Genomic DNA, 25502 nt, shown 5'->3' with positions numbered 1-25502 from the left:
AAAATAATATTCCAATGACCTCTGGATCATTTTGGTCATTTCTTGATTTACATGGTAGCATTTCAGTTCACCACATAGAAGGGAGTTTCTAAAAATATGTCTGAAAGTAGAACAAACTTCCTTGCACCCTTAGTGTTCTTGTTACCACTAGAAGAGAAGCTTTCTTATTTTCTTTTAAGAAGCTGAGAGATTAACAAACCCTCCCAAAGCCTCCAGCTCATGACAGGTGGAACCAGTTTGGGAACTCAGGCCTTTTTCTTTACTCACAGCTATTTTTTTTTTTTTTTTAAGTGGGAGAACTGGGCATGGTGGCACACGCCTGTTTTCCCAGCTACTTGTAAGGTTGAATTAGAAGGATCACTTGATCCCAGGACCTGGAAAAAAATGAGACTCCATCTAAAAATAATAATAATAGTAATAATAATAAGAGTGTGAAGGGAAGCAATAGGGAATCCTACCATAACTACTAATGAATCTTGTTCAATGAAATAAGATGGTAATCATACCTAAAGTCCACATACCTAAGGTATGAATGGTAGTAGAATAATGTTTCACCCCAAGTGTCAACTCTTAGTTCCCCATCAGGTTTTCTGTCTCCCAGCCCTGCAACTGTGTCAGGGACAGGTGCTCATAAAGTGGTAAAAGTAGGGCAGTCAGGCTGATCATCAAGGAAATGGCAAAGCATACTGCTGAAGACCATAAACCGCCCTGAGGTTTATCATTTATTGTCCAGCCCTGTTGTGCTGTGTGACCTTGGGCCAGTTAATCTGTGTGTAACAATCTGTCTCTTTATTCACTAAATAGGAATAATAGTCATGGTGGCTACCTCCTGGGGTCACAGTGAGAATAAATGAGCTCATCCAAACACAAAAGGAAATTTTGTTGCTGCTGCTGCTATTACTTCTCCTTCAGTCTGCAATGCTTTGTTGCCTCTGAGGTCAAGCACTGCTTTCCAAGAGCTTGTATCATTCACCCTCTTTTAATCTCTTCTTCAGAGAGGACAACATTATCTGCTAAATAGGGATTTGTATCATAAATGTGGTGTCTCCTTTGGGGTGAATAAAGCCCTGAAAGAGCCTTGTTGAAGGTGAAGACTTTCCCCCCTTTTTATTCTTTTTTCTTATTAGTTCCTTTTAGATATATATATATATATATATAATAATAGGGTTCATTATGACATAATTATACAAGCATAGAATATAATTTGCTCTAATTCACTCCCCAACACTTCCCCTTTCCCTTCCCTCCTCCCTTCCCCTGTTCCCTTCTCTATTCTACTGATCTTTCTGTTATTCATTTATAGTTTTGTTTTTGTTTTTAAGTTAGTGCCTTGTAGATTGCATGCAGTCGAGATTCACTGGGATCCATTCATATACGTACATAGGAATGTTAGGGTCAGATTCATTCCATTGCTCTTCCTTTGTCGTGTCCTTTCTCTCGCCCCCTTCAATCCCCTTCCTCTACTTGAAGAGGAAGACGTTTTTGAAGTTTATGAAGAAATGTGATTAAGCCCAAGTCTGAGATTAAACAGAAAGCCTAAACAATGCCTGAGTGCCAGAGTGAATACCATTGCTAGATGGGCTCTTTTGGTGCCCAGAGTGTCCATGGTGGGTGTCTTTCTAAGCTCACCACCACACTTGAAGTCTAGCTCTGAGCATCTCTTACCTGGATCACTGTTGTGACCCTAGCACGAAGCCTTTGTTTCTGGACAGTCCTGTCTCCTCCTGGCCTTCCCTTCTTGACACCCTACAGTCCTAGAAAACTCCAGATCTGGTCATGCATCTTCCCTGCTACCTGTGTGCAGGTATGGCCCATGGAGACATCGAGTCTTCAGCTGCTGACACAAATTCTTCCCTTTGCAAAGGTCCCTGTATCCCCATGCCATTTTTACTTAATAGTTGTCTTTAAATTACTTAAATCAAATCATCACAAATTTTAAAAATATTTTTACTTAACCTCTTCTTGAGCAGTCATATCTGCTTATTGTGTTTATTATAAATGGCCTTTATAGAAGCTCATAACTATTAAAATGTGTTCTTCTGTGTATCTTCTGAAGAGACTGGGGCCACCGGTGCCACGCTTTGGAAGGTAGTGGCCTCAGGATATGGTCTAAGCATTTTATCTTATGCCTAAGACTCTCTGTGACTCAATGACCCACCAGCTACATCTTCTATCTTATCTCCTGCCATTCCATAAAGGGTGAGTCCCGCACCTTCCTTCTTTCCTCAGTGATTCCACCCCTGCCAGTTGAGTTTTTACTCCCCACAAATGCCTCAGCTGGGACACTGGCTGGCTTGCCTCATTGTCTTGATCCTATATTAGGATAGTTTGTTTCCCTCCCACCACCAGGCCGTCGTCCAATGTAGAACCTAGATCTCTTGCCTCTCAACAGTCCTGACTCCATTACAGAGGCCTCTGTTAGACCTGACTGCACTGTCCTTTCTCTCTGCCTTGTATAATTTGTCTTTATTACAGGGACCCTGCTCCTTAAAAGACACATCTTTGTACATGTCCTTCCAGAGGGTGCCATCTCCCCTTCCTCCAACTATAGACATTTTCAGCCTCTCCCAACACCTAGTTCTCCCCCGGTCCCTGGGAAGCTGTCCCTGACCCCAACCTGAGATGCTACTCCAGATGGCTAACTTTTTTCATTGCTCTAAGAAAGAAAAAGAGAGAGAGTGAGATGGAGAGAGGGGAAGGAAAGAGAAAGGAAGAATAGCATGAACACAGAGCCAGACTAGATGCTAGAGCAAAGATGCTGGAGCATGTGGCTGGGGCAGAGAGCATTTTGGAGAATGGCGTGAAACAAAGCTTCCAGGAAACCCCCGTGGAGTTTGAATTCATCCTAAAATCCATGGAGAGACAATAAGCTCACTTCCACCTCTTTGTTCTTTCTTGGCCTCCTTCCAGAACAACTTCGGCCACCTCTTTGTTCTTTCTTGGCCTCCTTCCAGAACAACTTCGGCTTCCTCTTTTCCTAGGACCCAGTCCTTGACCTAGTTTTCTGCCTATAGGTTTCAAACCCACCGCTTCAGGACCAGTTAGCAGCCAGGGCAGCTGTAATTAGTGATGCTGGTGTTGGGTCAGCCAGAGGCCCTGGACAGTGTCCTGGGGCAGCTGATTCATGGGAAACCACAGAGTGAGTCACTGAGGGAGTATCAAAAAAGCCATCAATAGCCATTTTCTGAGGTCAAGAAGATGATGACTGAGATAGTGTTGATTTGCATAGTTGGTGACTTGGAAAAAATCAGTTTCACTGGTGGTGAGAAAAGGAAAAAGATTTTTAAAACTGTCTCGTTCCAGAAAGTTTGGCCCATAGAAACAGAGCCAAACTGTTTGAACCAGGTTTAATTTAACAAGGGCATATGCTAAAAGGTTAATAAAATCAAAGTAGGGAAATTCAGAAATGAAAAGGAGTTGGAAAATATAATAACCCACTTTTTTTCTGAAGGGAGAGTGAAGCATGGGAAGGGGCTTTAGGAAGAAAGAAACTTCCAGAAACATTTTTTTAAGGACGGGGAATGCAAGTAAGCTTCTGGATCAAGATGAAGGAAATAGAGGGATCGAAAGGATGGGAGGGCAGGGATGGAAATGATGGCGGAAATACCCACTCTGTTGTGCGACCAGCACGCTAGCTTCATACTAGAGGTTCCAAACATAGAAGTTAACTAGAGATATCAAATAAAAGACACTCAACTTACCTTTTTTCTTGCCCAGCTAAGAGACGGCTTCTCCCCGCTCCTGCCTCTAGCCACCTGGTGGTAGCAAGGTTTATACCAGAGACCAGCAGGAGAGAGAGAGGCACGCCAGAGAGTGGGCTTTTATTGGGGAACAAAAAATTCAGGGGAAAATTCCATCCAATGAAGGTCGAGGGGGACAGCATTCCAAGGTCAGGGTCAGTGATTGGTTTCCAGGTCAATGGTCAGTCACACCCCCACACGGACAAGCCCTGGCACCTGGGAAGGGTGGGGAAGAAGCTCTGACACAGCTGGTCTGAGCACCTCACACCTAGCCAGGGAGGTAGCTTAATCACGTGCGAGAACGGCTTCCCACACTCCTTGAGTGGGACTGTCAGAGTGTCAGAGAAGAGGCTTCTGGGTTGGGGATGCAGTGTGCTTGCCTGACAGGTTCAAGGTCCTGGGTTCAATCCCCAGCACCCAGAAAACAAAGAAAAGGAAGTACTTCTTCTGAAGAAATAGATCATTATGGGAGATGGCAGGGGACACATTCTAATAGTTCAGTAGACCATCCTCTGCTCAGAAAGGAGGCAGGGAGAAGAAGAGAGGGCATGAGAGGGTGAAGAGGAGTAGCAACTGGATGGTGTACAAAAGGAAGAGAACCACAGTGAGTGTGGGGATTCACTTAGGGAGGGCTTTTCCTCACCGAGGTTGGGTGCCTCTGATTAGTACTGGATCCATTACACATGAAGGAGCCAAACCAGCAATGTTCATCAACCCCAAAGAGGATTTAGATCAGTGAGTGTGGCTGTTTCTATAGGAGGTGGCTTGGAAGGGCAGGCACAGAGGAAGTAGGTTATCAGGGGCACTAGTGAGAGCAAGGGGAAAAGATTGGGTTGGAAGTATAAATCCAGTAGGACCTAAATGGGAAGTGGAGGAGGAGGAGAGGGCAAAGGGAGAGCAAGGCAAGTACTGTCAGCAGGAAGGCATGGGCAAGGCAGAAGGCAAAGGGACAAGGAGGGGAATTTGGGGACTTGAGGTCTGTAAACAGACCTCTGTAAAAAGGGGTCAAGGTTTAGTTTGGAAACTATTAGGAAACTCCCGTTAGTCAAAAAGAACCATTCCAAGAATTAGACTAAGTAAACTTAAGGTAACTGTAATCCAGTTTAAAAAACTAAATAAAGATGAAGTCATATCCTGTCCTTCCCCAATTAAATAGTGTAAATAGCATAAACAAAGGACATTAAGCAGAAGTAGAGCTAGAATTAGGGATATTTTTTCCTTCCATTTGGTCTCCAAGGGCGGTTGAACTTAAGTAAGCAAATTGATTCTAAATGGATTTGAATTTTCTCTTGTAGAGCAGATGACTTCAGTTCTTCATTCCTTCTCCTTTTCCCTCATGGGCATAATAGCATGAGGGCCCTTTTTGTATAAGACAGTGAGGGCCTATTATGCTGGGAACTAACACTGAATGAAATTTGGGTGCACTAGTGCCCAGAATATCTAAGGGAAAAGACTAAAGGTTTCCCATCAGGGTGCCCCACGGAAGAATGAGCATTTGAAGTTTCCTGTCTCATTTTACCTGAGACTTCCCACGCAAGAAGCAACTGTTGGCTGCAGAGACAGAGCCCATTGCCTGGACAGAGGAAGGAGGCTATTCAGGGCTGCTGACCCACTTCCCCAAGAAAGGAGCTAAGTACTGACTGGTGGTCCTTGGGCCTGAAAGCTAGTCCTGTGAGCTTACTGGTAAAAGGGGCAGGGGCAGGAATGGGGCCTGGGAAGCGTGTGCCCTTAGAACCACCCAGAATCTACTTTGGCTTCACTGATAAAACCAAAAGCCAAAGAAGAAACTGACCAATGACCCCTGGCTATAGACAGATTTTTAAAAAATGCACCTTACCTCCTTGGAGTTCAGCATTTATTAAATAGGCAGCCATCTTAGACTGACTGGAAAGTATCTAGGGATGAGGTGTTTGGACACTTTGTCAAATCACACAACCTTCATTTCCTTATCTTTCTGTCACACAGTAATTCTTGCCTCATAGAGGTACTGGGCAATGTAAGGTCCTTGAGACAGAGAATCACAGCTTTTCTTTATAGGTAGCATTACATTCCATCAGCTCTGGCTGCACCATAAGGTTGTTTCTCTATTTTATACTAACATTTTTATGACTGAGTCTTTATTGTATGGTGTTTTGAGAATCGTCTTTTGCCATCTCTAGAGACCTTCCTCCTGTGGAAATTGCAAGAAGCCCAGTGATCAACCAATGTAAAGGCCTGCCCCTGACTGCTCTTGACCTTGACCCACCATTGGCTGCTTCAGAATAGACCACTCTGGGAAAAAACAAAACAGAGTTTTGATTTATCATTCATTGAAAAGCCAGCATTCCTGAAAGAAAAGGCTTGGGATGAGCCCCCTCCCCTGGTTCCCATAGATTGTTGTCCCAGGCTGAGCTATTTTTTCTAGGAAGAATGCCACTAGCAGGCAAGAATGCTATATGCCAGAATTGACCACACCACCCACCCCTACTTGCTACACACATATATACCTATGCAGCCTTTCCTTTCATAGCATGCCCAAGTGGCAGGGGCTTGGTCTAAACTTCAGAATTAGAAGTACACTATGCCCAAATCTGTCTGCTCCCAAAGTAATCCTAGCAAGAATGGAGTACCTCCTTCCCTCTTGGAGAGTTTCCCCTTAAGAATGTTGGGGTAGAGAAGGGAGTGTTATCCTTAGCTATGGGCTTACCTCTGTTGACCCACCTTAATTCATCTGAGAAACTCAAATAATATTGAATTTCAAAAGAGAAAACATTGGGCATTATGCTTTTCCTTGTGAAGTTCTTTGAACCTTATACAAATCTTCCCTCTCTCTAAGCTTCCCAATGGTTTATGGGAATGAGATGTCTTGATCAAGCAGGGAATGTCCCATTGTATCCTAACCCTGGAGTAGTAAATTCTACATATCTTGTATTGGTATAAATAAGTGGGACAGTTGAAATATTCACCCTGAGCAATTTAATGTCTTTGTCACCTGAAATGGAACTGACTGGCAATTGCTGACATAGGTTCTCTCCTTAAAATCTTTATAGACTTGCACTTTTCACAACATTTTCTTCTTACATCTAGGAAGGAATACTATCTTAACTGCAAATCTGTGACTCATCTCTCATTCACTTGTTCTCTTGCACAAGAATACATGACAGCACAAGCTCTAAGTCTTTTCAGAATGTTTGCTTCTTCACTCGGTGTTCAATGATAACATCACAATGAGGATCCAATGTTAGTGGATGAATACGCAATCCTTCATGTAAAGTGGGTCCAGGAAGTAATAAAAATGTCTTGTGTCATAACTAGGAAATGAACTGGGAAGTGGTTCAGAAGTCAATGTGGAATAAGTAGAGGCTCCATAATGTGGTAGAAAGAACCCTGATTGCCACCTCAAGAGGTTTAGGCCTGGTTGTGATACTGATAGTTGACTTCAGATCCCTCAGTCCTTATGTCTAAGGGAAGATAGTTGAATTAAGTGATAACCAATAACCCCACAGGCTCTAATATTTAAAAAAAAAAAAAAAAAAAAAAGCTTCACCAAGACAAAGGAACTGACATTTGGGTGTGCAGGAAGTGTCAGGACATTGATGTCCATCCAGAGTCATCCAGGAACACACCGGTGGTTTAACAAGTCAGGTTGATTCTGTGTGACAAAACACATCGTAGGGAACTATGGTTCACCCAGTAAAAACGTGTTAGAGGGCTGAGGGTATGATTCAGTGGTAGAGGGCTTGCCTAGCAAGTGTGGGGTCCTGGGTTTCATCCTCAGCACTGTAAAAATAAAAGGGTAGTGCTAGAAAGGATTTACAGAATCTGGGATTGAATTAGGTGATTTGAGGGGAGGATTTAAGGAAGCAGGGATAATTCCATGATTGGGTGTCTTTTATCTTTAAATGAGAAAGACTATTACTGGCAGCCAAGCCAAGGGAACCTGTCTGGATCCCAGCTGGCCGGATTTGGCCACCTGCCTGCAATAAGAAATTAGCAAATTATGGAGAAAAGGAATCTTACTCAGTTTGATTAAACTGTGAAGAAGCAGCTAGATTGCTTCTCCACAGGTCCTTCAGAAACTATCACAATTTATGGAAACAAAGCCTAGTGATGTACATATGTAGATTTAGCCAGGCCGTGCTAGTCAGAGAACCTGTCACCCCAACACGGGCCAGTGGTAGGTTTTTTTTTCTTTTTTTTTTTTTTTTTTCCATTCTCATCAGAAGGAAGTTTGGGAGTTTCAAGACTAGCAAGACTAATGTGTTAGGGTCAGGCAAACGTCGGAGGAAGAGACCACCAAGAGACTTGTCTCATGCAAAAGCAAAGGGTTTATTGGGGGGGGGGGGGGCAAGGATCAGCATGCTGGGGCCCAGAGTTCTCCTGAGAGAAACTGGAGCCCTGAGTACAGCTTAAGCAGAGTTTTTATACAGTGTTTAAACAGGGAAGTTCATATGGCAGTTAGGGTGCCAGAGTGGGGTTGTTACAAAATAACCATTACAGAATTATCATGTGTATTGTCAGGGGGTGTTGGGCCAGGGTACATTTTGACATAAGTAACTGTTTTTAACATAAGTTTCGGGATCCAGGAAAACAGAACTTAAACTTACAGAAAAGAAAAACTTAAACTTAACAGGAGAGAAAAACTTAAATTTAACCTTTACAAATGCTGTAATTGGTAAAGAAGCACAGTCATTTATAGTACTCAGATTAAGGGGTGTTTGCTTGTTCTGTGGCTGCACAGTGTCTTGTTTTTCTCTGTATTCAGAAATGATTGCAGAGCAGTCTTGTTTTTGTCTCCATTCGTCACTGTCATAGGGTGGCCTCACCTGATACTAAAGTTCTATGAAGTGGTTTATGCCCAACAGGAAAACACCAGAGCCTCACTTCCAGCAACCTGAAGGCCTAGCAGATGGTAATAGTAATGAGCTAGAGCCCAGGTGGGAAAGGCAGCTTTTGTCTTTCTCACAAGTAAGTTAGCAACAAGTAATTTGTGTTTTTTATATTTGAATATTTTGTCATGTGAACAGATACAAAATAAATGTCTCCTTTTCCAAAAGTTAGAGCAAAGTATACTTAATTCTCAACTCTACTCCAGAATATATTTAAGATGGACTCAACTTGTTAAGTATTGAGAAAACTAGAAGAATTAGAATTTTACACTTCTCAAGCCTTTCTGCACTAGTGATTTATTTCATGTTTTCTCAGTTAATTTCTCATCAGAAATTGGGAAGAAAACTATTAATAAGGTGATCCCTATAAAGGAAAACATGGTATTGTAAAATTATATGATTTATATTATTACATAATTAAAATTGACTCAGATTGTTTGTTTGACAAAGCAATCCTATTTCTGGGAAGATATCTAATAGCTTTATCTGTACTTGTATGAAATGAGGTGCATACAAAGTTAATTCATCATAGCATATTTATTGTAGCACAATCTTGGAAACAACCCAACTATTCAACTATAGAGAAAGGCTACATAAAGTACATTAAATTGATGTGGCAAAATACTATATAAGTATAAAAGAAAGAATGAGGAAGCTGTCAGTATATTGATGTGGAGAGATAACTAGCATGTGATGTCAACTGAAAAAATAAGATAGAAAATACTAAAAACAAAGTGAAGACAAAAATTTATTCATATCTACATATATAACACTACAAATACACAAAATAAGTGAATAAAGTAGTCACCTTTATTTGTGATGTAGACAGGAATGTGAGAAGGAAGCTTCTCATTGGATGCCTTGTTAAATATATATTAAAATTGAATCATATATATACTGCCTATTACAAAAATTAAAATAATTTAAAGATATATATGATAGAGAATATGTCTTTTTCCTACCACATTCCAATTTCTAGCAGTTAACATTTTAAGCAATTGGTTCATGTGACTGTGGGGTTGACAAGGTGGAAATTTTGAGGGCAGGCCTGGAGGCTGGATCCCCTGGGAATAGTTGATGCTACAGTCTCATGTCTAAAGAAAATCTAGAGGAAGAATTCTAGTAATCTGCTTTATTATAGTCTAGTGATTAAATGTTAATTACATCTCTAAATTTATCTTCATAGCAACATGGAGGCTAGTATTTGACCAAAAATTGGACACCATGATCTAGCCAAAGTGAATCATAACAATCATAGGCCTGCTCAATCATAACATGTATCAATATCCATATTTATTTTTAATTAGAAATGTGAACATAACACTGATAACACATCTAGTCTTGGGTAATAACTTTCCATGTTTAGATGGAGAACTCTGAAAGGAAATACCCCTTTAAAATATGTGAAAATTTGTAATTCCAAACCATGGGAAAAAAGACATAATTCTTCTAAAAACAGAAGCAACTGCTTAGGAAACACTTTGGGTAGTCGTTAATGTTTACTTTACATAAAGCTTCCATAAATTGAAAAGAAAAATATTGACACCACAAATCACAAGGAGTCAAATCACAAAAGAATGACTCCAATTAGGAAGAAAACACTAATAATTGTTTAACCTCAAAAGAAATCCAAAGTGAGTTGATCAAACTTAAATAAGTGAACTCCTTTAAATGATGAAAAGGTCCAGCAAGGTTTTTATGAAACTTAGATACAAGCTACCGCTCTCACGTTGAATAAACAAGTCAGCCTTTCAAAATTGATTTGGCAATATCAGTATCGAGCTATAAAATCATGCCCTTTGGCCAACATTAATCCCTTTTTCTGGGAACTAATCTTGAGGAAATGATTCAAAAGATGGTAAAAGGTATAGCCTGCAGATATTCATTGAAACACATTCATTCAATCAAATAAATCTACAAGCTAAATATCCTAACAACAGAAATGCAGGCTAAATGTGGTTTATTGATTTCATGAAACGTAGCTGTTAAAGAGGAAGACAGCAATGAGGTAAAATGAATATGATATAATGTTACATATAACAGTTACACCTTGTCTCTGGTTACAATGAGAATTGTGTGTTAGCTGTATTTACTTGACAAGAGCAGCGAGGAACATGGAAACCTAAAACCAGTTTTATCTCGGGATATCAGATTTGGGGGTGACACTTGTTTTTACTTTAGTCCTATTAGTAGTATGATAATACTTTGACATGATTATAAGCTCCTTAAAATTAATCCTAAAGTAGCATTATCCCAAACAATACCCTCAAGTTGGAATTATTTTGTAATCACAGACTTGAAGAATTCTGTGATGCTGTTGTCCTCTCCCCTGCTGTGATAGACATAGGTACCCAGGCACTGAAACCTAAAACCCCCAGTCTCTGCTCAGAAATAGCCATCTGTCTATTGATTAAGCCCAGAGAGGAGAGATGCTTTAGAACTCCATATTCTAAACATGTAAGAGACCAGAGAAAGCAGAAGCAAAGTACATTCCTATGCTAATATAACTGGGTCTCTAATTCTAAAATGATAACTAGTGTCATTCCCAACACTTTCTAGTTATCAGAGATGTTTTATTAAAATTATAATAGTACATGAAGACCCACAGGAATATTGTTTATCTTTGCTCCCAACTAAGGTTTTAGATCAACATTTTTTTTCTCAGTGAATACAAGTATCCAGTGAAATGAAAACTCAATGAGGAAGAAATATTTGGTGTAAATATCAAGTTTTTCTTTTTTTCAGTTTTCCCATAGATTAAAAGACAGGTTTAATAGTTCTCAGTGCTTGTGGACTTTTGTTTTCATTTCTTGGTTCTTATTTTCTGAGTTTAGAAGCCACTTTTAGAGATAATCTCAACAGCAGGAAATTTCCCAATTAGCAAAACAGAATTGCCTAGCAGATAAATGATGGTTTCATTTACCCAAGTCCCTACTAGTACCCGCTAGAAAAGAGGACTTGGTGTTAACCTGTATCACAAACATGTTTTACAGGGTGGATCATTTGTACACATTCTTTGTTCAGTGGTCTCCTGATGTCTATGGGAAAGATGCCAAAGAGCAAGGCTTTGTGGTGGTGGAAAAGGAAGAACTGAATATGATCGACAACTTCTTCAGTGAGCCAACAACCAAGAGCTGGGAGGTGAGCACGTGGGAAGGGACTAGGCTATCGTGGTCCCTAAAATGCAGGACACAGTCAAAATGGCCTTCCATTGGGATTCTAATTACTGGCTAGCAAGAAGGTAGAGCTCCTGCAATCTGGAGAAGTAAGCAATAGTTAGGCCTTTTCCAAGGTCCCATCACCCTCTCCAATGCTTGTGACAGTGGAAAAGAAAAGATAGCTAGAAAGAAGGAACCGGATTAGTCCAGCTACTTATCTCTACTTTCTTTCCACGTGGAAGACAAAAGTCCAAAATTACTATGAGGAAAATAATACTGGCCAGGATTCCCCTGCCCAATGCAGATTCAAGTTCTACCCACTGGCATTACCTGGAACCAATCCATTGTTACAGTCTTCTTCCACCTTTATGGGTGGAGAAGGAGAATCCTGGCTTCCCTAGAAGCTAACAGGTATTGATTCTCAGGACGTCCAAAGTAAAAGTCATTCTTCTCTAAAACTTGTTTCCTCTCATGTATTTCCATTTTAGTTAGCAATGCCAGAGTCTGAAGTCTAAATATACCACATTATCTCCTTCATCGTCGTACCTAGTCTAATCACCTCTAGTTGGAATCTTGTTGATTCTTACCTTAGGTGGTGTGGGACCTCTGTTCCCCTCCATCACCACTCCCTAGGCAGGTTCCCCTGACTCTAGTCTGGATTTCTGCACCTTCCCTTGAACTTGGAACAACCCTACAGTCCCAATCTGCCCATCAGTCCATCCCCCTATACTCAAGATCTCAAAACAAGCTTTATCTCTCCATTCTATAAAGCAAGGCCTGCTTGTTGGAGGAAGATTAGAACTTTTGGAAAATATACTGTAGAAAAATTTAAAATAATATCTAACAACACTAGGCACTTTTATATGTTTCCTTTGCCTTTTTTTTCCTATTTTGCTTTCGCCTTTTTTCTAGATGTGGCAGGGAATGAGTCATGTTTTGTTGTTGTTGTTGTTTGTTTGTTTGTTTTTGCAAGATGAATTGTGCTTTATGTACTATTAAGTGTCTGGATTTTCTCACCTGACATTGTAAGAATTGTAGTAGTAAAGACTTTTAAGAGCTTCAATTTTAAGGGTTACATAGTATTTTGGAACTCTGTTATAGTTTATTTAACAATTCCCCACTTGAAAACTTATGTTGGTTCAAACTTCATAAGGATATGATGATCTGCAAATGTTTTTATTCCTTAGTTGCCTAGAATTAGAAGGTATAAGGGCACTAATTTTTTAACACTCCTGATTTTTTTTTAAGAGAGAGTGAGAGAGGAGAGAGAGAGAGAGAGAGAGAGAATTTTTAATATTTATTTTTTAGTTCTCGGCAGACACAACATCTTTGTTGGTATGTGGTGCTGAGGATCGAACCCGGGCCGCACGCATGCCAGGCGAGCGCGCTACCGCTGAGCCACATCTCCAGCCCCACACTCCTGATTTTTAATATAATACTAGCTTAACTTGCCAACAAAGTAAAGATAAATTCCTCACTGTGCTTTTGCTATTATTGCTATTATTCTTTCTGAAAATTTTTGCTACTTTGGAAATGATATAATTTAATATTTATTTTCTTGATTACTAAGGATAGAATGAATTTGAATGTATATTAGCCATTTTTTTTGTGATGTCCTCTTATTCTCCCTTTTTCCTAAAGGAGTCTTAACAGTTCCATCACACTGTTTGAACTCTTTATGATTAAGAATTTAAATTCGAGCTGGGACTATAACTCAGTGGCAAAGTATCTGAAGGACTGCAATAGAAAGCAAAACCCCTTTAGGATGTTATTATACTTGTTATCAAGCATGAATGTTTATCCTTATTGTGATATGAAATAATAATAAATAAATAATATTTAATTTATTTATTATTATTTCATATCACTATATATATGTGTATATATATATATATAATTTAAAAATTAACTGTAGATTGAGGTGAAGAGTTTAAATGTATGGTAAATGATATTCTTTTTTTTTAAATGATATTCTTAATAGCCATTTTCCCAGCAGTATTTAATGATTTCTGTTGTTTTCTTCATCATATTGAAAGGTCTTTTTTTGTTCTGAAAGGTCATATATATATATATATATATATATATATATATATGTGTGTGTGTGTGTGTGTGTATGCACATTTTTATATGCCTGCTACCTATTTAACTTCTTATTTAAATACAAAGCACAGCCAGGCACAGTGATACATGCCTGTAATCCCAGTGGCTTGGGAGGCCAAGGCAGGAGGATAGCAAGTTCAATGCCAGACTCAGCAATTTAGCAAGGCCCTAAGCAATTTAGGGAGACCCTGTCTCAAAATAAAAAGGGCTGAGTGGGGCTGGGACTGTGGCTCAGTGGCAGAGTACCTGCCTAGCATGTGTCAGGCACTGGGTTTGATTCTCAGCATCATATAAAAATGAACAAATAAAATAAAGGCATGCTGTCTATCTACACCTACCAAAGATATTAAAATAAAAAGGGTTGGTGATGTGGCTCAGTGATTTAGCACCCCTGTGTTCAATCCCTGGTACCCAAAAAATAAATAAATACACAAGCATGCTCATATATTGCCATGCTTAAAGCTTTCAGTAATTAATTCCCCATTGCATAGAGCAATTGTTACCCACCTGGCAGATCATGAGAATAACACCTGGGAATTTTTTTTTTTTTTTTTTTTTTATTAAATCCTAGACCCTTCCTAGATGGTTTCGAAGAATAGCTTAGTTTTAGAAATGCTAACCTATAGGATCAGTGCTAGGCCCTTCATGGCTTCAAGGTTCTTCATTTTTTCTGCTCTTGCTCTTTCACCAGACCTCATCCACCTCCTTTATCTCTGCTTCCCTTGCTCTCTAGTCTCCAGCCACAGTGAACCTAGAAGCCATCTCCGTATTCTCGCTGTACCCTCCACCTGGCACATCTCCCCGTCTACTCACAAACCAAAGTACCATCTCCTTTGTGAACTAAGGCATCTCAGAACACCCAAGTGACCCCCCACTTCCTTTGAGGTTCTATAGCTTTTAGCATACGTATCATGTGGATTTATTTATTCATTAATTTACAGTTGTCTCTCAACTATCTCCTCATTCACCAGAGCCTATGGACTGCGCTGTGTCCCTATGCCTGGCAAAGCACCTGTTATGGTGAATGTCACACAGAAAGCACTTCACAAATGTCAGCTGTCATAAAGTGCCAGGGACTGAAGAAAGTGCTGTCATGTTGACAACGAATCTGAGTGATTCTGCCCCAGTTTGTGTTTAGACTCCTACCTCGAGGATCAGTTCTAGCTGACCTGGGACTGTGTATTGACCTGCCAGACTCCATTTTATAACCGGCCCCAGGATGGCCGTGCAATGGCACCCTGATCCCCATAGTAGTCCACAAGAGTGAAAGGCCACTAAGATCTGGCAGGGTTGATAGCACTGGTTATCAGTGACCAGTTCTGCTCCCTCACCTGTTGAAGCTTGAACATTAGAGAAGCACTCCAAAGCAAGCATATAAAGCAGGATTTATTTTAAAAAGGGTGACATTGACTTCTCCTGGGAGGGAGAAGGGGGCTATAGCTTGTATCCTGGTATCCCAAGAAGTGAGGTATTCTGCCTTTTAATACCTTAGGCTTCCTTTGTTCTCCTGCCCTCTTCCCCTTATCTTTCTCCTTCCTGCATGTGTGACTAGGCCTAGGAAATGCTCAGTGGGATGGCCAAAAGGTGGGAACCAGGTGGACTGAAGGGGAAAGGGCAGGATGGAGCAGGCCAGGACACATTAGTTAACAACTTGATAGCTCTCTGTGGGGGGGGGGGGGACAATTCCTGGGACAGGTTACCTTGCAACAGGTTGGAGCAGGTTATCTTGATAGGGTAGAGGAAGGAAGGGCTCTGAAGGCATTTCAAGCCCTCAGGGGGCAGTTTCCAACTTCTGGGACTCCCCCAAATTGGCCTCCTCTGACCTGATTTGATTTACCTATACTGACTGCCTATCTAATTCTGGCTTCAGTGTCACTGAAAATTGAACCAGGGGTGATCTACATTTCTTTCCAAGTCCTTGCTATCTGATCTTTAGAGGAGGACTCATTATGGTTTTTGTTCATGAAGACTAATTCTTAAATATAGAAAGATAAATATTACTTTGCCAGTAGTTTTGTAAATCTGAATTTAATTTGACCTCTTTCACAGCCTCATATAAACCAGATGTTCTCCCATTCTTTTAAATCCCTCATACCCCATGAACATGACTTGGGATCAAAATTGTTCTAACTGTAATAAACCGACCTCAATTGAAGGCTCCCTTTTGGCCTTCCTTTGAGATTAAAACTGATGCCCGGGAACAGATGTACCATTTAAAATCAGAGGTTGAACCTAAAAGAAGGGGCAGAAAGAAAACTCTGAAAAAAGTCAGGGTGAGAAAAGCAAAGTTAGCCAGAGGACAATTAAGCAAAAAAGGACAAGATGAAGGAAGAAAAAAAAAAAAAAAACCCACCCTCAAACAATAGGGTTTTATTGCACTGTTAGGAAACCACCATTTCAAAGGTGAAAGTGTCATTTTACAGTCTCACGCTCTGCCTGGCAGGAAGTCTGTTCTCTGTAAATCCTAATTTGGGCGTGTTCCTGTAGAAATGTTGAACCTCCTCCTAAGGGAAACAGAAACTTAATCAGGAAGCTAGATACTGAAAAACAGTTGTAGCTCAGCGTGCCTGCCAGTGTCTGGTGTGGAAGCAGAGAGCAAAAACCTGTTCCTTGTTAGACGGGCTACACTTCTCTCAACGGTCACAATGAGAGACCCACGATTGCCCTTGGACATTCAGATTTTCTATTGTGCCAAACCTGACCAGGAGCCTTTTGTGAAGGTAGGTTGGAGTGTGTCCTTGAGGGATAATAAGGTGCTGAATTCTCACTGATCTGCCACTCCAGTATGTTTTCACATTCGTTCTAAGGAGAGAGGATTATGCTAGCATTTCAACCAGAGCTGGTCAATTTTTTTGTTGTGAATATGGATATACTGTGGTTGCCTCTTTCACTGTGAATCAGAAATCCATATTTGAGGATTTTTTTTTTCATTCTACAGCCTTATTTTTTAGCTATGATAAGTATAAGTTTCACCAAAAACATGCTGCTTTATTTAATACATTTAAAATGCTGGTTGTGCTTCTTTGGAAGTGTTCTCTCTACCTAAATTCTCTTCCAGAAGATGGTAAAATTTATAAGCTAATTTCCCTACCAGAAATCTGGCCCAGATGGCCGTGGTTACTTTGTATATGTCACTGTGTGGTTTGGAAACTGAGTATTGAGTAATGCATTATCTAACAACTTTCACTAGATGACATTTAAATGCTTTTTCTCTATAATACAAAAGTCATTAATACTTGTAATTAGGCATTTGGATGAATTAGCTGTCTGATATAATTTAATTTTAAAAGAATTTAGTGTTTTATCCAGAATTTAAAAGGGACAAAAAAAATCTATTTTAAAGCAAGAAGGACTACAGTAGTTTATAAAGATGACTATAATTATACAATAAGTGTTGTATACAATATAATGTTTTTCAGTTTAGAAGGGAAAAATACTTTGGCCATTTCTGAACTGTATGTAATATTTGTAACCTGGTTGTAATTTAGAGCAAAGCTTCATGCTTCTCCTGTTGCTGTTCCTGGTAGCTGTTATTTCTATCTGGCTTAGTTGCTATGTGCACAACCTTGAGAGAAAACACCAAGAACCTTGATTAAAAACTGTCCTTATTGTTCCAAACTCCCTATTTATAGAAGACTTACTCACTGAGTGATCTCTGATTATTTCCTTGACAATTTAAATTTAGATGCAGGCTAAAGAAGAATAATTTCGACCATTTTCAAGGGTATAAATTGCTCGTGGAGTTATAAACAGCTCTCACGCAAGGAATGAGCAATCAGCAGCAATAGCAAAACTGGAAAATGGGTGATTTTAATTCATACATATGAAGTGCCTCAGCTGAACTAAGTTGTGCATTTGATCTGGAATCAAAAAATTAACCATTTCCCCAAATGCCTGTTTAACTTATGTCCTGCCACCAAAACTCTCCCTTTTCAGTCAGTCAGATATCCAAGATAGCTTTGTTCTCAGTTGAGGAAAAGTCATTTTTGTCTTGGGTTGTTTTTTCTTTGCCTCAGATCATTACCGTTGAGGAGGCGAAGCGCAGGAAGAGCACGTGCAGCTACTATGAGGACGAAGAGGAGGAGGGGCTCCCAATCCTGCAGCCCCAAAGTGCGCTGCTGGAGAACATGCATATAGAGCAGGTGGGTCCTCCCTGGGGACTTGGGATGAGGGTCTGCTAGGCCTTCAGAGATACTCCCCAACTCTAACTGCATTGGCTCTTTTCACTCCGGCTGAGGGATGAGCCAGGGCTGAAGGGAGGAATGTGAAGTCCTAACCAAGGCCAGCCTGAGCTTCTCTGCTTCTGAAAAATTGTAACAGTCTTTTCCACTGCCTTTCTGGGAGTATAAGCAACTGATCAGACATGAATACCCTTCTCTCATATCTAAAGGAAAAGTTACTTCTTATCTTATAAAGAAATATAAGTGTCCTACCAAGGTCCTAATGCATTTTAAAAGGATCCAAATTTATCCCCAGTGATTATTGCAGAGTTCTAATGGCTATTATTTATAGGGCTCAATAAAATTAATATAGCAAGTATACTTTCTTGCTTTTATGAAAACACCTGACTCTAGAAAGAATTTTTCTTTTTCTGTCATTTTCTTTGCGATTTTGTTTTCTGAAAAATCTGGTAATTGTATTTTATGAGATGTTATTATGTGTTTATATCTGAACTTTGGTAGGAAATCACTTGTACTTCTTTTGTCAGTTAGCTTAGAAACCTGAATTTCACAGAACTTAAAGAGTCATCAAGTTTAATTCCTCAGTTTACATATGAGCCAGTGAAGGCCCAGGAAAATCAAGACAATTTACCAAGGAGCTAAATATAAGTAGGGTTCATGCTGACAGTGTCTGGAACTGATTTGAAACATTCTGAAGACAGCATGTCATCACTTCCTTTCATGATATTTTCGAAGACATATACATCATTGGTATTTATGGCAGCTAAGTTTAAGCTAAATATTGATGTGGGTGAAAGGTGCAGGTACAAGGTGGACAGATAACCTCTGACATCTAACATAAGGCACCTGTGTTTTGTTGCTATCAGATCTGTGGGAAGCCATAATTGTCGCGAGCTGTTCTGAATCTGTGAAAGTTTAGAAAGAACCATTGGAAAAGTATGAACTATTTGTTAAAAGTCAGATTGTGATATTAAAAAAAAAAAAAGAGTATGTGTCTAGTTCATACTTCCTTACCTGCCTTGATCAGTGTCTTCGAAAGTTTGTCACATATCACATGACAAAGTTTCAGTCAATGACGAATTGCAGGTGTGACATGGTACCCTAAGATTATATCACCTAGTGAATGGCAGGCATCTTAGTTTGTGTAAGTACACTTGATGATACTCACATCACCACAAAATTGCCTAACAACACATTTCTCAGAACATATACCTCTTATTAAACAGCATACCTCAGTAGCATAGGAACCCACAGTCAGGCCCCGAGAGGAGAAGCATCCTCTGAACAGCCTCCCTGCCAAAGTAAATGCTTTAAAGCAATGATTTTTTTTTTCCATTCTCTCTCTTGGTTTATGGTGGCAAATATTTACCACCACAGACCAAGCAATGCATAAGTAAATATAAAACTTTGAGTTTGAACCACAGGCATATATTTTATGTCTCAGGTTTGCAAGTCATTTGCTGATTTGTGGTTGAATTGTGTGTTTGCATCTTCTTGTACTGGCAGCTGGCCCGACGCCTTCCAGCAAGGGTGCAAGGGTATCCATGGAGACTGGCCTACAGTACCATAGAGCATGGAACCAGCTTGAAAACTCTCTATCGGAAATCAGCATCACTAGATAGTCCAGTCTTATTGGTCATCAAAGATATGGATAATCAGGTGAGTCCTGCTTCTCTCAGAGAGAACACTTTTTAGTGTCAATTTTCAAATCTACCCAACAGAAGAGAGATGAGTACAACGAGTTCTCCTCACCCACATTTCACAGTTAGCCTGACTTTGCCATGTGTGCTGCTTCTCTTTCTTTTATCTTTGTTTTTTCTTTCCCGAGGTATTTTGAAGTAAATTCCAATCATGATGTCATTGCACCCCTATGTACTTCAGAATCATTTCTAAAAAGAAAATGGAACATAATCTCTAAGTATAGTCACATTCTAAGGAATTTTTTTTTCCTATGCTGACCATGGAGTAGGAAAATATAATGGTATTCAATAACCTAAAGCTGAAAAGTTGAGAAAAGTCAGGTCTGGATTTGGGGACAATTTCAGAAATAAGTTCCAGTGCCACACCAGAGTTTTTTCCAAGTAACTGAAGTAGCACCCACAAAACTTGCCTGCTGTGGCTGTGAAGGGAGCTTGGCAAAGCCTCAGTGTGTCATGCCCAGGGGCCCAACTGTTAAAGAAGCATCAGGGAATCCTCTGTGCCATTCCTAATTGCATGGTCACCAGTTACAGCTGACCTTTCTAGAAGGCACTCGTTAAATCTAAGTATTACCACCCCCATCCACTCTTCAGTGTGCTCTTCCCTCAAATCAACTTGGAGTATGTGGCTTCCTTCATTTACTACCCGGTCAGTCTATTATGTCTCAAAAGAAAGACAAGTCGAGCCTGATCTTCATTTATTTCAGTTTGATCTGTGTGGTATTCAGGTGTTTTGCCACTTGGGACACAGCCTACTTCCTGCCCCCATAATCCCCAGTGCAGATTGTTGGAAGCTTACTCTAGGCACACATGGCCAAAAAAGACAGGACGCCCTCTTCTCCCAGTCGTGGTGTATCCCCTCTAAGTGTAGGTTCCCAGCACTTCTTATTCCCTATCTGAGATCTGTGTATCGGAGACTTAAATCCAGGCAAGTGTGGCCTAAAGGCAGGGAGAAGGCTCTCTTCCTCCATCCAGCCGCTGCTCACAGGGCTGTTCGATGGCATGGCAGGCTGAATTTAGAGATTTCCGGTCCTGTTGTTTCAGCTCATGGGGCAGAAGTTGCACCATAGGCGAGGCAAGCCAAGACCACAGCCTACTGCCTCTGCCCAGCACCTTGCTCATAAAGCAGGATTATTCCTCTGAGAAAAGCAGGCTATTGTCTAGTCTGAGCTCCAGAGCAGTCACTTGGAGATTTTTCACAGGGGAAGAGTCAGGCTATAAAACAGAGCTCTGAAGTTATCTCCAAGAAACTTATTTAAATAAGTATAGGGAAGTTCAAGTCCCACTCTAGAAAACAATGAAAAATTTGGTGGTAAACAATGAAAAGGAAGCTGGTAGTCCTGTGAAGGCAACAACCTGAACTAGACAGTCTGGTTTCCTAGACAGAACCTGGAAAAAAGACAGCTAAGGAGAATCTTCTTAGAATCAGGATAAACTCCATAGACTGGCCGAAGAAACTGCCCTTGCAAAGGCACCTAAATGTAACTGAATTGGACTGTGGAGTAATTTATAGCACAAATCACTGTTGAAAACAAGAAAACAATCGTCAGACAAGTAACATGGCACCTAATTTTTACTAATCTAATTTTATTGAGGTGTAAAAATGTTACTCCTTTAGTTCTCTGTTACACCTCTCCACTTACTGTAGTGCTGTTTGTTATACATTGATATAGTAGATCCAAACCCAAAAATAAACTGCTATGATTACTAATTTACATTTTGTAGTTGAGAAAAAAAGAATAAATATACATTTATAGGTTTTGTTATATTAACCTTCATTTTAGCATTTTTTATTGTCTTCATATATTTCTGTAGATGAGTTTATTCTATTATTGCTAAAAATGTTACATTTTTATATGATGTAGATCCATACCATTATTTACTTGTTTGATGGAGTTTCTTCCTAAATAAATGAACAGGAAAAAAGACAATAGACATTTCCTATATAGCCACAGTGCTATAGATATTACAAAAAACAATCACAGTAATTTCCTAGTATTATCCAATGGATAATAATATCCAAGTCCTTAAATGAATTCGCATGTTGGCTAAAAAAAATTAGAGTTAAGAAAGAATATAATTATTTAGAATCCTGCAGAGGTCAGAGAGTAAGGATATCTTTTAATGTTGATTTGTCTGAAAGGAACCCATTTTCTACTTATGGCTATTGCCCATCTTATCATATTTTAGCACCATGTCTTTAAAAAGAGATACTTCATGTTATTTTTTTAGTACTATTACTGAAAGATCTCTGAAGAAAGTGAAATAGAATTTTAATGTTTTTTTCTTTGTTCTTAACAGAAAAATTTGGTAATAGGAAGTATGAATAACATTGGTTAGAAAGTTTCTAGACTTTTGTTCTACCCAATATTTAGTATTTCAAGTGTAATTGGTAAAGAAGAGAGCATACTGTGGTTATGATCACATTAAAAAATTTTTTTTAGATTTTTTAGAAATTTTTCAGATAACCTTCATTAAAGCAATGTTTCTACACAGAGATTTGAAACAGAAGGTATACATGAATCACCTAGAGACATTTTTAAAATAGATATGCTCACCACTGCCAGCCCACATCCCTGCAAGTACTGATGCTGTGGCCATACATATTCTGAAAGTACTGTTCCTCATGTAACTTACCTATCCTTCCAGCCTCCCAGTATGAAAAAGCAGAAGAATCATTGATTTAAACACATCTAGTTTCACCTTTAAAGCCCATAGGATTATGAAGTTACTTTTTCATTAAAAGTTATCTCAAATTAAGATATATTGATCATCATGTTTAGGTGGTAGTTTTATTAAGCATATCAATAAGCATATTAATTACTTGTTTTTACAAATCAAGGGGAAGGGAATTTATTTCTGCTGGGGAATGTCTGGCCATAATTCCACTTATAAAACACTTGAGAGATGTGACCATTTTCTCCCAAGCAGGCATTTCTGTGTGCAAGACACATCATCATTTGTTTAATGTTCCCAATATGTTGTAAAGGAAATTTGTCTCTGTAGTAGACTTTGACAGTCTTTTAAGATTGAAGCAACTTGTGGGCCTTGAACAAACAAGTTCTCTGACTTCTCTGATGGCTCTTCCATATACCAGGAAGCCTGGCCACTTGGGTTCCAATCAAAAATGGGGACATTTGGTGGATTCTTTTGTTTGGTTGTCTTTTTTACTCAAGAGCTCCAATTTAGTAAAATCTTTGCTGGAAGAGGTATAATTACATCTTAAAACAAGATTGTAAAAAAAAAAAAATATTTCAGAAAGCCTTTCTATGGGAGGCTTAGGTTTGAAAGTACACATTTGTTTTCTTTTGACAGATTTTTGGAGCATATGCAACTCATCCCTTCAAGTTCAGTGACCACTATTATGGCACAGGCGAAACTTTTCTCTACACATTTAGCCCTAATTTCAAGGTACCTGATGGGGGAAATGTTTGATTCCTCAGTAGTGGGAGTGGCAAGGACTGTCCTATGAACTTATGAACTCACTTCAGCCTGGGTCAGCACTTTATGACTGTAGCACACAAACTGCTTAAGGGTCCCTGGCCTTGGGAGTGTGGGAACCAGGGAGGGGATGCAGATTATACCAGCATGTAACTGCAAGGTCCTTCCTACTTTGTTACACTTTGGAGATCTCCTTCTGTATGGGCCAGGTCTGACAATCAGGAGCCTTCTCCATCAAAGGGAGGTGGGTGGCTCCCTTCCACATAATAGTTCTATTTAAGATTCTGTCTTTGCTATTTCTCCCGATTAAAATGTCTGTTCTCTGTTTTGTTTTCTACCCCAAGGTCTTTAAGTGGAGTGGAGAAAACTCATATTTTATCAATGGAGACATAAGTTCTTTAGAACTTGGTGGTGGAGGGTAAGGTTTTTCTTTGTCATTGTTTTACCACTTGACCTCTGAGAGTCTGTTTTGACCCAGTTAACCAAAACCTCAGTGTCAGCAGATTTTTTGCTAGTTCATGTGCTTTAATTAATTAGGATAGTGGACTAACACATGACACTATCCTAATTAATCAAAGATAAAAATCATTTGTTCATGTACCTAGTTGAGAAATGACTACCCCATGTCTTTTAGGAAAGACAGGTCATTTAAACAAAATGAAGGAATGAGGGCCTTTATTTTGCAAGCAATTTAGAGTTTTTACTGTCTGTGGCATAAAGGAAAGAAGAGGCAAGGGAGAACAGAAAATATGCCACGTAAGATCTAAGTGTATTTCCTTTTTTTTTTTTCCTTTAACTTGTTTTCAGGGGAAGATTTGGTTTATGGCTAGATGCTGATTTATACCATGGACGAAGCAACTCATGCAGCACCTTCAATAATGACATTCTTTCCAAAAAGGAAGACTTCATTGTGCAGGACCTAGAAGTGTGGACATTTGAGTGAAATTTGGACTGCCTTAAAATATAACATTAAAAAGACTGGGTTGGATCAGCCCTCCTAAAGCTGGCTGGAAAATGAAGCCCCAGCCCAGGCTGCCTCATCCCACAATGCTTTCTTTCTGCCATCATCTCAGAGCATGGTCACTTTGCAAAAAGATCCTGAAAGGTACGTGTGGAGGGCAGACACTGAAGAAAGAAATTTGAAGTCCAGATTGTTCAAAGACTTTGTTCTTCCACTTCTTTCAAATCCATACAGTGAGGAATTGGAGTGTTTATATGAGTTGAATGCAATTTTTATTTTTGGTAACTGTGAAAAAAAAGATACTGTGGAAATATATCCATGCCTTGTGTATTTATCGGCATAAATTTTCATTGCAAAATGTACAGCTATTGTTTGCCATGGAAAAGGTTAGTCTCATTTAGAAAAATTAAAAGGACACAGCACTTAAAGGGAATATATGATTTTTTTAAAAAACAGTTTTATTTATTATTTCTAGTGTATTGTCTAAAATATGTTGGCAGGTTTTTTTTTCTTTTAATATGTCAAATCTTGAAATAAATAAATGTATACATATTGTGCTATGTTTTGGGAACAAGTCTGTTTGATTTATATAATTTTATATTGATTTTTTTTTTTTTGCCCTGATTGTTTAGGGTGATAGGTCTTAAGCAGTATATATATTTCTAAATTTTTAAAAGCCCATTACCAATGTTTATTGATTTGACTATAGAAATAGTCAGGTTTTTTTGTTTTGTTTTTGTTTGGTTGGTTTTGTTTGTTTGTTTTTTGTTTTTTGTTTTTTTGGTACCAGGGATTGAACTCAGGGGCACTTAACCACTGAGCCACATCCCCAACCCTTTTTTTTTTTGTTTTTTATTTCGAGACAGGGTCTTGCCAAGTTGCTTAGGGCCTCGCTAAGTTGCTGAGGTTGGCTTTGAACTGGCTATCCCCATGCCTCAGCCTCATGAGTCACCGGGATTACAGGCATGTGCCACCCTAGGCCAGCTTTCTATTTGATGATTACAAAGGTACATTTTAAATTACCCGAACATATTCATGTAAAGCAGAATATACCATCTCTTGACATTTATAGAAATGGAAACCTTTATGAACCCAGACTTAAAACAAAACTTGCTTCTGAAAAAAAATTATGTTTCTTATAAAACCATATGTGTTGATAACAAAAACTTTATTTTCATAGTGTTCTTTTGCACAATTTCTCCCCCAAACGTTTACATTAATGAGCAGGCCTCTATTTTAAAAGGGAGTGTTTTAATTTCTGCTTTTTAAAAAATCAGATGAAAAAAAATGTCAAATTGGACCAATTGTCTTGGGTTTTAGACTCTTATTTGAGAAAAAATGCAAAGAAATGCATTT

At 39.3% G+C, this 25502-nt stretch overlaps 1 protein-coding gene across 2 annotated transcripts in view; it reads left to right on the top strand.

The window, feature by feature from the left end:
• The window catches only part of Ncoa7 (nuclear receptor coactivator 7), a 120169-nt gene extending 95528 nt beyond the window's left edge, over positions 1 to 24641 (top strand). The window contains exons 10-15 of one of the 2 annotated variants that reach the window (XM_026381123.2): positions 11602 to 11749; positions 17883 to 18008; positions 19554 to 19706; positions 23060 to 23155; positions 23530 to 23603; positions 23993 to 24641. In XM_026381123.2, coding sequence (XP_026236908.2) covers positions 11602 to 11749; positions 17883 to 18008; positions 19554 to 19706; positions 23060 to 23155; positions 23530 to 23603; positions 23993 to 24128 — 733 coding nt within the window. In that variant the 3' untranslated portion in view covers positions 24129 to 24641. Of the gene's footprint in view, positions 1 to 11601; positions 11750 to 16502; positions 16587 to 17882; positions 18009 to 19553; positions 19707 to 23059; positions 23156 to 23529; positions 23604 to 23992 lie in introns of those variants that run through there. The other variant, XM_026381147.2, reaches the window with a different exon arrangement.
• Positions 24642 to 25502: the final 861 nt, after the last annotated feature.

The sequence above is a fragment of the Urocitellus parryii genome, chromosome 8 (assembly GCF_045843805.1).
Source record: "Urocitellus parryii isolate mUroPar1 chromosome 8, mUroPar1.hap1, whole genome shotgun sequence".
NCBI lineage: Eukaryota > Metazoa > Chordata > Mammalia > Rodentia > Sciuridae > Urocitellus > Urocitellus parryii.
The sequence above is the reverse complement of the archived record's forward strand: the minus strand, read 5'-3'. Positions and strand labels throughout refer to the sequence as shown.